We start from the raw sequence: 17,364 nt of genomic DNA, 5'->3' as shown, positions 1-17,364 counted from the left end.
TCCAGAATCTGATTCCAACTTCATAACAAAAACACCCCCTTTTGGGGTCTCTCTTTTTGAGTGTGTAAGAAAGAGGTGTTTAGAAATCAGTCCTATAAAGTTCCAAAAAGCACATACCTTTCTGTGTTTTCAATATCTGTGGAAACCTGCCCAGAATGATGTTGAATATCTAATGGTGATGACGATGTATCTTCTAAAATTGGAACTTCTGAACTCGCATCCATTTTACAGTCTATTATGTTAGGGACCGCATGAGGTTCCTTTCCTTTAAGACATTAAGAGAAAACAAAAATATCTGTGTTTATATCTAGCATTATTTTCAATCAATGCAGTGGTGATATACTGTTGCATAACACATTTAATATCAAGTAGGCATGGTTGGACCTTCTAGACTAGGACCACAAGGTACAAGCTTCCTAGTTGTCTACTATTCTGAGATAATTGCTGAGGAATCTGCCCTGAGCTGCAGAATCAAAACAAATGGCCAACTATAAGGATTAACTTGTTCTTTTCCAGGCGGGCGCAATATTAAACCATCTATTAGAACAGAAGAAACCCAGCGCCTCAAACACTTACAATATAACATATTTCAGTGCAGTATTTTAAAATGACATGTCCAATGAATTTCTTAATCTTTTTTTTTTCTCAAGGACCTCAGCGGCATTAGACGTGCGATGGTAGTTCATTTGTCAAGAGATGAACACACTCTTAACTCACCACTGCCTCTTCATAGGTCCAAATTATTTATCAATTTTATTCTCTCATAAATTGTTTATGTATATATATATTACTTCAGAATGTAATCAAAAAGCTTAACGCTAAAAAGCTTATTACTTTAAAATAGAACACTTAGCTTTTTAGAACTAGTTGTATACAACAGGACCACTGGCCGACATGCGGCATGTTTCGCTATAGCTGCGTCGGGGTCGGGTCCACTAGAAATAGGCACAAGAAATTACTCAAATACTAAAGTAATATCTATCCAACATTTCCACTGCACATAATTTCTGCCTATTCTCTAATAAAGAAAAAGCTTACCATCTTGAATGCCATCAGCAAACTTTTACTCAAAGAGGGCATCAACGCAGATTGTTAATCAAATAGTACTGCCCACGAATACCCATCAATCAGAACCTAGCAGAATTAATCAATCAAATGGAAGAAAGTAATTATGTCAGAGAAGAGATTCCCAGTCTAATTGGCTATTAAGACCCAGTGGAAACAAAGTGTCTAGGAAAAATATCCAGCGCTGCTCCTTAAAGTTAAGTATTTTCGCAATGTTACCACCCTCCCTACCCACACAAACTGTGTCAATAATTCTCTAATGTATATCTGTTAATTTATGAGACTTCTCTAGCCAATGTTATACAATCGGAGCTGTCAGCGCACGAGTGTGAATGAGAGATTTATATTCTGCTAGTCTATGTTTTATCGGGTGCGATGATTGCCCCACATAGATCAAATCACAAGGACAGATAATTCCATATACAACATTGCCTATTTCACATGTAGTATTCACTCGAGCCGTGACAGTTTTATTTTTACCAGGAATAGTTCAACTTTCCCCAGTAATTGTCAATGCACACCACTGACACATTATGCATGCGTGCCATGTGGCCAATCATTTGAGTGAAATCTCATAATTCTCTATCAGAGAATAGGCAGAAATTATGTGTAGTGGAAAAGTTGGATAGATATTACTTTAGTATTTGAGTAATTTCTTTTGCCTATTTCTATTTCTAGTGGACCTGACCCTGATGCAGCTATAGTGAAACATGCCGCAAGTCGGCCAGTGGTCCTGTTTACAACTAGTTCTAAAAAGCTAAGTTCTAAAAAGTTAAATGTTCTATTTTTAAGTAATAAGCTTTTAGCTTTTTGTTACATTTTGAAGGAATATATATACATAAACAATTTATGAGAGAACAAAATTGATAAATAATTTGGACCTACGAAGAGGCAGTGGTGAGTTAAGAGCATTAAGAGTGTGTTCATCTCTTGACAAATGAACTATCGCCGCACGTCTAGTGCCGCTGAGGTCCTTGAAACGAAAATAAGAAAACTAGAAAAAAAGAAAGATTAAGAAATTCATTGGACATAATGTCATTTTAAAATACTGTGCTGCAGAATTTCATGAACAGCCACCTTGACACTTTATCATCACTCATGTAGAGAGGTGGTAGCCGTGTTAGTCCACTCTTAAAGGTTATCAATAGAAATCAAACAAAATAAAACATGGAAAAGAAAATAAGATTATACCTTTTTTATTGGACATAACTTAATACATTTCTTGATTAGCTTTCGAAGGTTGCCCTTCTTCCTCAGATCGGAAATAAGCAAATGAGGTAGCAGATAGTATACATGAGAGAAACATCAAAGCATTACTTTGACTGTCTGACAGAGTGGGAGGGTGGGGGAATGCTTGGGGACATCAAAGCATTTCATTGATATTCTAACAGAATGGGTGTTGGTAGGTGAGAGGATGGTACTAAACAGAGAAATAAACAGAGAATAACAGCTTTATGTTTTATAATGAGTTAGAAAACCCAGATCCTTATTAAGTCCTGTTTGTTGGGTGTCAAAATATTCAATCATTCTTATTTCAAAGGTCTTACGTTCCTGTATTGTTTTAAAATTACCTTTCAGTATTCTTACTGTGAAATCACTGGTGCAGTGTTCTGGTCTCGTGAAGTGTTGGCCCACAGGGGTGGGGCCTGACTGGCACCGGCTATTTTCATGTGATGTCTGTGTAGATTGAATCTTGTCTTAAGCATCTGGCCTGTTTCTCCAATATAGCATCCTTCGTTACATTTCTTACACTGAATGATATAGTAACATAGTAACATAGTAGATGACGGCAGAAAAAGACCTGCATGGTCCATCTAGTCTGCCCAAGATAAACTCATATCTTGAATTTGTACCTGTCTTTCAGGGCACAGACCATATAAGTCTGCCCAGCAGTATTTCCCGCCTCCCAACCACCAGTCCCGTCTCCCATCACCGGCTCTGGTACAGACCGTATAAGTCTGCCCTCCCCTATCCTAGCCTCCCAACCACCAACCCCTCTTCCCCCCACCTGCTCCGCCACCCAATTTCAGCTAAGCTTCTGAGGATTCATTCCTGCTGCACAGGATTCCTTTATGCATATCCCACGCATGTTTGAATTCCGTTACCGTTTTCATCTCCACCACCTCCCGCGGGAGGGCATTCCAAGCATCCACCACCCTCTCCGTGAAAAAATACTTCCTGACATCTTTTTTGAGTCTGCCCCCCTTCAATCTCATTTCATGTCCTCTCGTTCTACCGCATACCACATTGGAAGATGAGCATGTAAAATAGTCCTTTATGTTGAATATTTTTCCTTTGTGAATGACTGTGGGGTCTTGTGAAATGTTTTGGCATAGTTTGCAGCTGGCTGTGTTACACGAGAACGTGCCCTTTTCTTTTTCCATCTGTGTTGGAAGTTTACTTCTGATCAGCTTGTGTTTTAAATTTGGTGGCTGTCGGAAGGCCAGCACTGGTGGGGAGGGAATTCTGAAACCTCTCGTGCACAAAACTAACAGCTTCATACAAGACACCACAGACTTTCTGAATAAATTGAAAAATATCAAACAATTACCACCAAACACCCTTCTGGTCACGATGGATGTAGAATCACTATACAGCAACATTCCACATGCGGATGGCATAGCTGCATGTGGAAGACTTCTAAAAAAATCCACACTGGACCATCAATACTCACCAGAAACTATTACAGAATTAATCAAATTCATTTTAACTCACAACTACTTCCACTTTAACAATGATATCTATCTACAAATAATGGGCACTGCAATGGGCACCAGGACAGCACCCCAATATGCCAACCTTTTTATGGCTGAGCTGGAAGAGACATTTCTGAATACATACCAGACCAAACCTCTAAAATACTACCGGTCCATCGATGACATTTTTATGATTTGGACGGAGGGGGAAGAAACTCTGAAACAATTTTACTATTCCTTCAATACATACCATCCTACAATCAGATTCAAAATTGACTACTCCCCAGAAAAAGTCAATTTTTTGGACACCACAGTCTCAATCAGTGATGGCTGTATACAAACATCTATATACAAGAAACCCACAGACAGATGCAGCTACCTCCACAACTCCAGCTTCCACCCTTCACATACAAAAAGATCCATTATTTACAGCCAAGCCACAAGATACCACTGTATCTGCTTGGACCCAGAGGATAGAGACAGACACCTTGAAACCCTGACTGCATCCTTCAAACAGAAAGGCTACAACCCCAAAATAATCTCCAAGAATATTGCTTCCTCCCTCAAAACACCCAGGGAAAATCTACTAAAGTACAAAGAAAAAAAAGCCAATGACAGAATTCCCCTTGTAGTGACATACAACCCAGAGCTGGAGAAACTGAGGAAAATCATAAGAGACCTACAACCACTACTTCAGGAAGATGAATTACTGAAAGAGATATTCCCATCCCCACCCCCACCAGTGCTGGCCTTCCGACAGCCACCAAATTTAAAACACAAGCTGATCAGAAGTAAACTTCCAACACAGACGGAAAAAGAAAAGGGCACGTTCTCGTGTAACACAGCCAGCTGCAAACTATGCCAAAACATTTCACAAGACCCCACAGTCATTCACAAAGGAAAAATATTCAACATAAAGGACTATTTTACATGCTCATCTTCCAATGTGGTATATATCATTCAGTGTAAGAAATGTAACGAAGGATGCTATATTGGAGAAACAGGCCAGATGCTTAAGACAAGATTCAATCTACACAGACATCACATGAAAATAGCCGGTGCCAGTCAGGCCCCCACCCCTGTGGGCCAACACTTCACTAGACCAGAACACTGCACCAGTGATTTCACAGTAAGAATACTGAAAGGTAATTTTAAAACAATACAGGAACGTAAGACCTTTGAAATAAGAATGGTTGAATATTTTGACACCCAACAAACAGGACTTAATAAGGATCTGGGTTTTCTAACTCATTATAAAACATAAAGCTGTTATTCTCTGTTTATTTCTCTGTTTAGTACCATCCTCTCACCTACCAACACCCATTCTGTTAGAATATCAATGAAATGCTTTGATGTCCCCATGCATAACCCCACCTTCCCACTCTGTCAGACAGTCAAAGTAATGCTTTGATGTTTCTCTCATGTATACTATCTGCTACCTCATTTGCTTATTTCCGATCTGAGGAAGAAGGGCAACCTTCGAAAGCTAATCAAGAAATGTATTAAGTTATGTCCAATAAAAAGGTATCATCTTATTTTCTTTTCCATGTTTTATTTTGTTTGATTTCTATTGATAACCTCATCACTCATGTTAATGGAGAGATTCCTAATGGATGGTTTTCACTTTCAGCTGGTACCTGGATGGGCTTTTTATCCAGTCTAACTTGCTGAACTTTGGCTGTCATAGCTCCACCCCTGGACTGCTCCGGCGCTACCTGGAAAGTTCCAAGGCAGACACACCCAATATTCAGCTGCACTTTCCAGCTATGTACCGCTGAACATCAGCCCACGACCTAGTCAGCATGGATTAACTGGGTACTTGCGTACGTCCAATGGCACTATAGAAATGATAATCAGTAGTTGTAGTAGGGGCTGCTATCACCTGGTTAGCAAAGGCTGAATATTGAACCATTTGTCTACAGAAAACTAACATAGTATAGCTAGTTTTCCGCTCCTTAGATGTGAGGCATTGCTGACAGCTGGCTTCCATTGGGCTGTAGAGTAGGAAAGACCAGCAAAGATTCGTAGGCTAGGTTCATAAAGGATCACTTTAAAAAGGTTTCAGTGGAACGTGCAGCTATGATTTGCTGCTTCTAGAAATTACAACCTGTTCTGTTCCTGTGTTTTACTTTCAGTTTGTCAGGTGTATTATTTTCCTTTATCTGAGGTAAGAATGTGACTTCTTATGCTGCCCATTCCTTATTTTGAAGGGAGGGGTGTATGTACAACGTGTAGAGTGCTGTGTTGGGCCTGAACTACATCCTATGCAACAATGAAAGTTTAAAAAAAATACAAAAAAAAATACTCCCTAATATATAAAGTAACATTTTAAGAACTAAATTCACACTGGAAAATTTTGGTGGGCTTTGCAATATTTCAGAAGGAAGGGCACATGGATAGACTAGATAGCCTGTATAGGTTTTGTTTGCCTTCTGTCTAGGAGGGAGGATGGATTTTGGATTTAGCTCACATCTTTTCACTAGTAGCAGAGGGCTTAAAGTTTGTACTTGAGGCAATGGAGGATTTAAGTGTCTTACCCAAGATCATAAGGCAAATCAATGGGATTTGAACGTTAGCTTCCTTAGTTCTTCAGCTGCTGCTCTGATCACTAGGCTGCTACACCACTATTTTATATATTTAGTCAGGCAGAAATGATACAACTCACAAATGTTGAGAGATGCAAATTGTCTACTCGCTAAAGACCCTTTCTCAAGCATTCACAGGTGGCTGGCACAAACCTCTAAGCAATCATTTGACTTGTAATAGCATCATTTCTACATATCAATTTTTAAATGTTATTTTTAAAGAAAAATGATACTTTTATCCCAAGATAAAAATTATTGTGACAGAAAAAGGACAGAATAGGACCAATATTATAAAGGAAATGCACATAAAAGAGAAAGAAGAAAAAGGTAACTCTATAATGCCCTTCAAGTCCTTAATACGGGGGGGGGGGAAGAGGAGAAGACAAGGTACAATACTAAAAGAAAACACTCAGGAAAATAAAGGAAGACTCTCATTCAGGATATCTTATAATCATGGAGTAGGTGTAATCAGTGATGCAGTCATTGGAAATGGAAAAGCAACAGGTTCAGAATCCATAAAAGTCTGCAAATGTACTGGATCAAAGAAAACATACTTAATAGACTGCCATTTGGTTACACACTTACATGGAAAGTTTAACCAAAATAATCCACCTAACTGCTGAATGCATGGATGGAGCTTTAGAAACTGTTGGTGTCTCTTTTGCATAGCTCTAGTGACGTCAGGAAACGCCCTTATCTTAACAGTTCAGAAATTCAATATCACAATGATGAAAAAACATTTTTAGTATCCAATTCCAAACTGAATTCAAAGAAAAATGCACAATCAATGTAGCTAGTTTCATTCCCAAGGACTCTTCCTCAATAATTTGCATCAAATTCAAAGTCTCAAAAGGAATTTCCACACCAGGAGCAATCAACTGCTCAGTCTCCTGCGTCACACCACTATTGTATGTATTTAGTCAGACAGAGATGATATATTTTGTACAATTGAGTGTTGCAAGTTTTCTGCTTTCTACAGTCCCATTCTCAAGCATTCATAGGCAACCTCAATAGTGTTGATTGCACAAACTTTTAAATAATTATTAGACTTGTAATAGCATCATTTCTACATAGCAATTTTTTAAAAAATAGTTTACACCTGTCAAAATACATCAATATAGCAGCTTCAAAATAAAAGTATGTAACATACTGTGATTCTTCAGCATGTGGCTAATACAATAACAAAACCGAAGCCATTAGGAAACAGAAAACTCTCCCCCCTTCCCACCCCCCTCCCCTCCTCATTGGGGGTAGAGTTGCACTAATCCCAATCTATAGTGGTTACCTAATAATACTGTGTAACTCCAACAATTCAATTCTTTTTTGTTTTTTTACTTGTTTAATTTCTAAAATTTTTAAAAATGTTATCTTTATGTCATTCAAAAATGGATTTTGCTCATGTTGTTAAGAGATGAGATTTGAAGGAGCGGAAATGTCTCTAAGTCAGCGGTCTGAAAATTTTTGTATTGACAGATTCGCTGAACAGTCAACTCTTCATTGGCAAAAAACACCTCTGTTTTCTTATATCTCTCTTTACGTGTTATTTAGCAGTGAGTATAGCTGAAACAATAAATTCACGCTGTACACAGTAATAGGACACCAATTCAATGTCCTTGGATCTTTAAACTACAATCTTTGGAGCCAAAAGGCTTAAACACGGTGATTCAATGGGCAGTATTCTTTTAAATTTTAAAGGGACAAATGACATCACTGAATTAATGAGTGTCTGCTTTAAAAGACTGGTGCCATTTTGGCCGGTTGAGACAGCAGATTGAGAAAGAAGAATCCATAATACAAGTAGGCATATCTAAAGGGTAAAGCTCAGAGTTAAAATATTAGATTGGATCGACATTGAATTGGTGTCATATTACTGTGTACAGAGTGATGTTGTGGAATTGATGAGAATTTCTGGTTTTATAGATGACTTTGGAAGTAAAGCTTGGATAATACATAAGTGGATAACTAAGAGCAACAAGAGAGCATTAACAACTGAAAGATTTCCCTGATGAAGCCCGATGAAAATGAAGGGCGAAACGGGACCTGTTGGTTGAAACCGTTGAGAGACAAAGATTTCAAGATAAGTGGATTGCTTATGCTTGGGTTGAAACCGTTGAGAAATTCTGAAATAAGTGTATTGTTTATGCCCATAGAATTTATTGCTTCAGCTATACTCACTGCTAAATAACATGTAAAGAAAAAGAAATTCAAAGAGAAAGAGATATAAGAAAACAGAGGTGTTTTTTTTGCCAATGAAGAGTGGCTGTTCAGCAAATCTGTCAATACAAAAAGTTTCAGACCGCTGACTTACAGAGGCATTTTACCTCCTTCAAATCTCATCTTTTAACAACATCAACAAAATCCATTTTTGAATGACAAAGATAATAACATTAAAAAAAATTGAATTGTTGGAGTTACACAGTATTATTAGGTAACCACTGCAGATTGGGATTAATGTTTATTTTTCAAAGGGTTAAGTTCTAGTGTTTTAGAAGGTAGAGTGGCACTAACAGGATTTACAAGCCAAATAATGTTACTGACATTGAACACCTTTTGTTGGGGTTAATGTGGATGCTTCCTGCCAGGTAATATAACTATCCCAGGTTTGATGGAAAGACTTGAGTGTTTCTCGTAAGCGCCATCAGCTTAGACATCAGGTATTACCTTGGATAGTAGGTCACCCTTACCTGGGAAGGTAGGCACCTTCCAAGACGAGGCCTGGAGCAATCAACCAGCTGTAACAATCACATGAATCAATCTTCTTTTATAAAAGGATACAGTAAAGGATCCAATATTAAGTAAACAGCCAACTAGGGATTTATTAAGTAGCATGTCCAGAATATCTGAGGCTATCTGCATAACTTGATCCCAAAATGTTTTTAGCTAAGGGGCATTCCCACCAAATATGCAGAAAAGTCCCCTGTGCACCACAACATCGCCAACACAAGTCACTACCTCCCCCATACATAGCTTTAAGTCTATTAAAGTGTAGTACAAAAGCATTTTGTAGCCATTTTCTAACATATGTGCCACTATAGAAACTCACAATAAGAAGTAAAATGTTTTTCCCCAGTCTTTATTATCAAAAACATGACCCTAGCGTGTTCTCCCATTTCTACATACCAATTTTCATGTTTTTCTTTGAACTCATTAAATTTTTGAATAGTGGTAAATATGGTATGCATATTAAATATCCCACTGGAAAATAAACTACAGTGGGGGAAATAAGTATTTGATCCCTTGCTGATTTTGTAAGTTTGCCCACTGACAAAGACATGAGCAGCCCATAATTGAAGGGTAGGTTATTGGTAACAGTGAGAGATAGCACATCACAAATTAAATCCGGAAAATCACATTGTGGAAAGTATATGAATTTATTTGCATTCTGCAGAGGGAAATAAGTATTTAATCCCTCTGGCAAACAAGACCTAATACTTGGTGGCAAAACCCTTGTTGGCAAGCACAGCGGTCAGACGTCTTCTGTAGTTGATGATGAGGTTTGCACACATGTCAGGAGGAATTTTGGTCCACTCCTCTTTGCAGATCATCTCTAAATCATTAAGAGTTCTGGGCTGTCGCTTGGCAACTCGCAGCTTCAGCTCCCTCCATAAGTTTTCAATGGGATTAAGGTCTGGTGACTGGCTAGGCCACTCCATGACCCTAATGTGCTTCTTCCTGAGCCACTCCTTTGTTGCCTTGGCTGTATGTTTTGGGTCATTGTCGTGCTGGAAGACCCAGCCACGACCCATTTTTAAGGCCCTGGCGGAGGGAAGGAGGTTGTCACTCAGAATTGTACGGTACATGGCCCCATCCATTCTCCCATTGATGCGGTGAAGTAGTCCTGTGCCCTTAGCAGAGAAACACCCCCAAAACATAACATTTCCACCTCCATGCTTGACAGTGGGGACGGTGTTCTTTGGGTCATAGGCAGCATTTCTCTTCCTCCAAACACGGCGAGTTGAGTTCATGCCAAAGAGCTCAATTTTTGTCTCATCTGACCACAGCACCTTCTCCCAATCACTCTCGGCATCATCCAGGTGTTCACTGGCAAACTTCAGACGGGCCGTCACATGTGCCTTCCGGAGCAGGGGGACCTTGCGGGCACTGCAGGATTGCAATCCGTTATGTCGTAATGTGTTACCAATGGTTTTCGTGGTGACAGTGGTCCCAGCTGCCTTGAGATCATTGACAAGTTCCCCCCTTGTAGTTGTAGGCTGATTTCTAACCTTCCTCATGATCAAGGATACCCCACGAGGTGAGATTTTGCGTGGAGCCCCAGATCTTTGTCGATTGACAGTCATTTTGTACTTCTTCCATTTTCTTACTATGGCACCAACAGTTGTCTCCTTCTCGCCCAGCGTCTTACTGATGGTTTTGTAGCCCATTCCAGCCTTGTGCAGGTGTATGATCTTGTCCCTGACATCCTTAGACAGCTCCTTGCTCTTGGCCATTTTGTAGAGGTTAGAGTCTGACTGATTCACTGAGTCTGTGGACAGGTGTCTTTCATACAGGTGACCATTGCCGACAGCTGTCTGTCATGCAGGTAACGAGTTGATTTGGAGCATCTACCTGGTCTGTAGGGGCCAGATCTCTTACTGGTTGGTGGGGGATCAAATACTTATTTCCCTCTGCAGAATGCAAATAAATTCATATACTTTCCACAATGTGATTTTCCGGATTTAATTTGTGATGTGCTATCTCTCACTGTTACCAATAACCTACCCTTCAATTATGGGCTGCTCATGTCTTTGTCAGTGGGCAAACTTACAAAATCAGCAAGGGATCAAATACTTATTTCCCCCACTGTATATTAGGAGAATAGGAAGGAATGACCAGAATGTAGTAATTATCATCTTAATTACTACATTCTGGTCATTCTTTCCTATTTATTCTCTTATTATAACCTGCTTTTCACATAACTATGTACCATACAGCAAGAGCATCCACTAGTGGAAACTGTTCCAGCAGCGCCCTCTTGTGACCACAGCAGCATAGTAATCTAAGAATGTGATTTTCATTTTCCACAGGAAACTTCAGGAGCAAACAAGAATGGAAAAGGTTTTAAATCAAAATGATCAAACACTTTGAAACTGACAAAAAAAAAAAGAACTCTAAAGTCAATGACTTTCTTACCTATTTCACATTACCAGTCTAAAACCTACATGAGTTTGAACTAAACAGTGTAAATGCATTGTTTCTCCACTGATCTGATAGAGAGGATAACTCTCAAAAGCTTCTCAGATACATTATGTTAATCCAATAAAAAAACAGTTATCACCCACAACATGTTTGATTACCCTAATTTCCATGTGTGCCACAGGAAGAAAGTAAGATGGATAGCCATAGAAGCAGCCTGTGCAAAAGAAAGTGTGCTAACATACTAATAAATGAAAGAATATGTTTGATTAAAAGGAAAATGCAGATATAATTTCTGGAAATACTCTAAACAGGTTTCTGTCTCACATCTCCTTTCCTTCTCTTCCTGCTTTAACTGTAACTCATTAATAACTTTCTCTGTTTACTCAGGTTTTCTCGTGCATTCTGAAATCTTTCTGAGAAGGCCACAGAGGAGGCGTTCTTCCTGACTGAAAGGCGCTTGTTGGAAACATATTTGCTTGGGGGGGGGGGGGGGGGAATAAATAGAAATGGAAAACGAAATGCACAGGTAACCTCTGAAATTTGTTATCGGAGGATATGTAAGAAGCAGTTAACCCCAGATTCTATATGATGCAGTGCGCACACTCCTGAGATGCATGGGCAAATTGACTAACAAGCTGTTAACCATCAATAATTTGGTGCTAACAACCAATTACTGATGTTAATTGGCACCCCATATAATTTGTGCGCGCCTCTGGCTGCGCACTATTCAATATGGCACTCCTATAGCACGTATCTCAAAAGAGGCGTGGCCATAGGAAGGACATGGGCGTGTCTGGGGCATTCTAAAATGTTACATGCATAGTTATAGAACACTGGGTTCCAGCATTTACACCAGGTTTCAGGAACTGTAAATTTGGTGCCTAACATTTGGGTACAGGAATCGGCACTAAGCACGATTCTATATAGGATGTGTGTTACAGAATCACAATTAGCACTGATTTTTTTTTTTTTGGGGGGGTGCTCAATTTTGAGCACCATCTATACAATTTCTCCCTTATTGTAGTTGAGTTTAAAAAAAGGCTTAGACAAGTTCTTGGAGAAAAAAGTCAATAAACTGTTGCCAATTGAGACTTTAGGAAAGCCACTGCTTATCCCTGGGGGCAGGCAGCATGACATCTAGCTATATTTTCGGATCCTACAAGCTACTTGTGACCTGGACGGGCCACTGTTGAAAACAGGTTATTGAGGGGGTGGGGGGGGGGGGGGGGGGGGGGGTGGGGAAGGGGAGGGGAGGAATCAAACCTATAAATGGCAAGTGACCGACTCACCTGCAAATGCGCAGTAGAGACTTCCCTCTCTGTCCCGCCCCCACGTCAAGACGTGATGACGGAACAGAGAGGGAAACTCTGCGCTGAGGAGGAGTGCAGTCACTGCCACACGGACGTCGACGCTGCCGCTAATGGTACCGCCCCCCCCCCCCCCCCCCCGGAGGTCGCCGCTGCCGCTGCCGCTCCCCCCCTGCAGGTCGCCGCTGCCGTCCCCCCCCCCAAGGTCGCAGCCAACCCCCTCCACCAGGCCAGGCCCTCTCTTCTACATTTAACTTACAGCGCCGAAACCGCAGGCAGATCAGCTCCCGTCGGCCTTCCTTCCAGCCTGTGTGCCCCGCCCTCGCTGACGTTACGTCACACGAGGGCGGGACACAGGCAGAGAAGGAAGGCCGACGGAGCTGATCTGCCTGCGGTTTCGGCGCTGTAAGTTAAATGTAGAACAGAGGGCCCGGGTGGAGGGGGCCGGTGGCGATCTCGGGGGGGGGGGGGGGGGGGACGGTAGCGGCGACCTCGGGGGGGGGGGGAGGGGCGATAGCAGCGACCTCGGGGGGGGGAGGGGAAGGCAGGAGAAATGCTCAGAAGGAGGAGGGGGGCCTTGCAGCTGGCTGGGAGGGATGGAGGGGGGTGCCCTTGGAGCTGGGAGGGAATCGGGCCTTGGAGCTGGGAGGGAGGGGCCAGTGGCGACCTCGGGGGGGGGGGGGGAGCGGTAGCGGCGACAACAGCGACCTCGGGGGGGGGAGGGGAAGGCAGGAGAAATGCTCAGAAGGAGGAGGGGGGCCTTGGAGCTGCGAGGGAGGGGAAGGGAGGGACGGAGGGGGCCTTGGAGCTGGCTTGGACGGGGGGGGGGGGCCTTGGAGCTGGGAGGGGAGGGAATGGGGCCTTGGAGCTAGGAGGGAGGGAGAGACTGGGGGCCTTGAAGCTGGCAGAGAAGGAGGGAGGATGCTGGACATGGGAGGTCAGAAGTAGGGGGGCCTTGGAGCTGGGAGGGATGTACAGAGGGGGGCCTTGCAGCTGGCTGGGAGGGATGGAGGGGGGGCCCTTGGAGCTGGGAGGGAATCGGGCCTTGGAGCTGGGAGGGAGGGGCCGGTGGCAACCTCGGGGGGGGGGGAGCGGGGTAGCGGCGACAACAGCGACCTCGGGGGGGGGAGGGGAAGGCAGGAGAAATGCTCAGAAGGAGGAGGGGGGCCTTGGAGCTGCGAGGGAGGGGAGGGATGGAGGGGGGCCTTGGAGCTGGCTCGGACGGGGGGCCTTGGAGCTGGGAGGGAATCGGGCCTTGGAGCTGGGAGGGAGGGGCCGGTGGCGCCTCGGGGGGGGGGGGAGCGGTAGCGGCGACAACAGCGACCTCGGGGGGGGAGGGGAAGGCAGGATAAATGCTCAGAAGGAGGAGGGGGCCTTGGAGCTGCGAGGGGAGGGAATGGGGCCTTGGAGCTAGGGAGGGAGGGAAAGACTGGGGGCCTTGAAGCTGGCAGGGAAGGAGGGAGGATGCTGGACATAGGAGGTCAGAAGTAGGGGGGCCTTGGAGCTGGGAGGGATGTACAGAGGGGGGCCTTGCAGCTGGCTGGGAGGGACGGAGGGGGGGCCCATGGAGCTGGGAGGGAATCGGGCCTTGGAGCTGGGAGGGAGGGAAGGAGGAAGGGCGGGGAGCCGAGGGGAGGGAGGGAGGGAGTTATACATCAAAATAGAGCATACCAATACTTGCCCGTTTTAACGGGCTTAACGGCTAGTTACTTGTATAAAGTGGATGCTAACGTTTATATGCTCATTACACATATAAATAATTATAATAATGTCAGAAATGAAATATCTTCCATAGGGGGTTAGGAGTGACAAGTTTCACCAGCACTGTGAAACACCTGGCCTTATGGACATGGTGGTATGTTTTGCAGTTCATATCGTCGTGCCTGCTGTTTTCAGGACATTAAGGTCTTGGTGGAACCATGTCTGTCTCCTGAATTTTACTGAAGAACAGTATTGAAGTGGTGTCATAGTATCCAAGGTATTGCAAAGGAGAGAGTTCCAATGTTGTATTTGATCACCTAGAGCACAGGTTTTCAATCCAGTCCTCAGGGCACACCCAGCTATGGAGAAGTAGCCTAATGGTTAGTGCAGCAGGCTTTGATCTTGTCAACCTGTGTTCAATTCCCACTGCAGCTCATTGTAACCTTGGGCAAGACACTTAACCCTCTATTGCTCCAGGTACAAAAAGCTTTGATTGTGAGCCTTCTAGGGACATAGAAAGTACCTGAATATTATGTGTACAATGCTGTGTACATCTAGTGGTGCTTTAGAAATGATTAATAGTAGTAGTAGCCAGTTGGAGTTGTGGGTTGAAAACTTCTGATCTAGAGGCAGAGCATGGAAATCCTTAGAAAATTATTAAGATACAAGGGAGGGAAGTATTTCCTGGTCTACAAAATGCAGGTGTCTTGTCTTGTCCAGAACCCAGACTGAGTGGTAGAAGGACAGGAAGATGAAATCTTGAGGGAGAAGGATAGGAGATAATGGACAGACTAAGACACTGGGGTAGAGCTAAGACCAGAAAGGCAATGGGTAAGTACTAAATCTAAGGTGTGGCCTGCAGAATGGGTAGCGATTTTAACATGCTGTGTAAGTTGAAGATCAGAAAGAAATGACAGAAAGTATGCTGATCTGGGGTCATTTATCTCATTGATCATGGGTGTTAAAATACCCATAATGATCAGATTAGGGAAACTGACAACAGCGTTAACAAGATTCTGATAAAGCAGATCCCATTTCGATATGTGAAGAGAAGGTGGGCAGGAAAGTTAGACAACTCAAAGTATTTTCAAATACAAGGATGAGAGGATAATTATGTTCTATGCTGCAAAAGATGTAAGGCCCACATCTTGTTGATCTTTTCTCAGATGCCCCTTTTGATATCCTGATAGTAATGTTTAATTTAGTTTATTGATCTGGCACAACTCCAGAGCTGCTTATGTCCAAAGCTAATTGTTCCAAATGTGTTTTTTGCTGCCAGGGCAAGTCTTCCCAAATAGCACTCTATAGTTCTTTAGGATCAGTTCCAGCATGAGATCATTTTCTTGAGGGTCCTCTTACTAAGCTGCAGTCAATACTGTGATTTCCAACTCAGTTAATATTGTATTTGCCTTTTTCTTTATATAGTTAGTTTAAATTATATAGGATTGTAAATATTTATGCACCTAATGAGGGTCAGGGGGACTTCTTGCAAGTGACATATTAACATGACAATCATTCTTTTGTTGGATAATACAAGAGGGGGCTCTATTGGGCTCATTTTCGAAAGTGAAGGACGCCCATCTTTCGACATAAATTGGAAGGTGGGCGTCCTTCTCACAAGGTCGTCCAAATTAGTATAATCGAAAGCTGATTTTGGATGTCCCCAACTTCTTTCTGTCGCAGGGACGGCCAAAGTTCAAGGGGGTGTATCGGAGGCGGGGCTTGGGCGTGCCTAATACTAGGACGTCCTCGACCCATAATCGAAAGAAACAAGGACATCCCTGACTAACACTTGGACGACTTTACCTGGTCGTGTTTTTCTTACGACCAAGGCACAAAAAGGTGCCCGAAATGACCAGATGACCACTGGAGAGAATCGGGAATGACCTTCTCTTACTTCCCCTCACTAACCCCCTCCCACCCTCAAAAAACATCTTTAAAATTATTGATTGCCAGCCTCTATGCCAGCCTCAGATGTCATACTCAGGTCCATGACAGCAGCATGCAGGTCCCTGGAGAAGTTTTAGTGAGTGCAATGAACTTCAGGCAGGCAGACCCAGGCCCATCCCCCCTACCTGTTACGTTTGTGGAGGAAACAGCGACCCCTCCAAAACCCACCACAAACCCACTGTACCCACATCTAGGTGCCCCCCTTCACCCGTAAGGGCTATGGTAGTGGTGTACAGTTATGGGTAGTGGGTTTGGGGGGCTCAGCACACAAAGAAAGGGAGCTATGTACCTGGGCGCAATTAATGCAGTCCACTGCAGTGCCCACTAGGGTGCCCTGGCATGTCAGGGGGACCGGTGCACTACAAATGCTGGCTCCTCCCATGACCAAATGGCTTGCATTTGGTTGTTTCTGAGATGGGCGCCCTTGGTTTCCATTATCGCTGAAAATCAGAAACGACCAAGTCTAGGGCACGACCATCTCTAAGGACGACCAAATTTCAGGATTTGGGCGTCCCTGACCGTATTATCGAAATGAAACATGGACGTCCATCTTGTTTCAAAAACACGGGTTTCCCCGACCCTGGATGGGGACGTTTTGCAAGGACGTCCTCATCAAAACTTGGACGTCCCTTTCGAAAATGCCCCTCCACATAGCAAAAGGGATAGGAGGGAATTGCAGAAATTTTTGGAATCTCTTAAGGTAGTCATAGTAATAATAATAATAAGTACACAATAAGTGTTGCCATACGGAGACAGACCGAAAGTCCATCAAGCCCAGCACCCTGTTTCCAACAGTGGCCAATCCAGGTCACAAATACCTGGCAAGATCCCAAAACAGTACAATACATTTTACGCTGCCTAGAAATATGCAGTGGATTTTCCCCATCATTTTAATAATGGCTTATGGAGTATTCTATTAGGAAG

General features: G+C 43.0%; 1 protein-coding gene across 4 annotated transcripts in view; it reads right to left on the bottom strand.

The window, feature by feature from the left end:
• The window catches only part of RGS7BP (regulator of G protein signaling 7 binding protein), a 185,726-nt gene that overhangs the window by 19,231 nt on the left and 149,131 nt on the right, over window positions 1–17,364 (bottom strand). For all 4 annotated transcript variants that reach the window (XM_030193179.1, XM_030193176.1, XM_030193177.1 and 1 more), the window contains one exon: window positions 118–265. In XM_030193179.1, the coding sequence (XP_030049039.1) occupies window positions 118–265 (148 nt within the window). The remainder of the gene's footprint in view (window positions 1–117; window positions 266–17,364) is intronic.

This window comes from Microcaecilia unicolor, chromosome 2 (genome assembly GCF_901765095.1).
Source record: "Microcaecilia unicolor chromosome 2, aMicUni1.1, whole genome shotgun sequence".
In the NCBI taxonomy this organism is placed as follows: Eukaryota; Metazoa; Chordata; class Amphibia; order Gymnophiona; family Siphonopidae; genus Microcaecilia; species Microcaecilia unicolor.
Note: the sequence above shows the minus strand (reverse complement) of the source record. Positions and strands in the feature narration are given on the sequence as shown.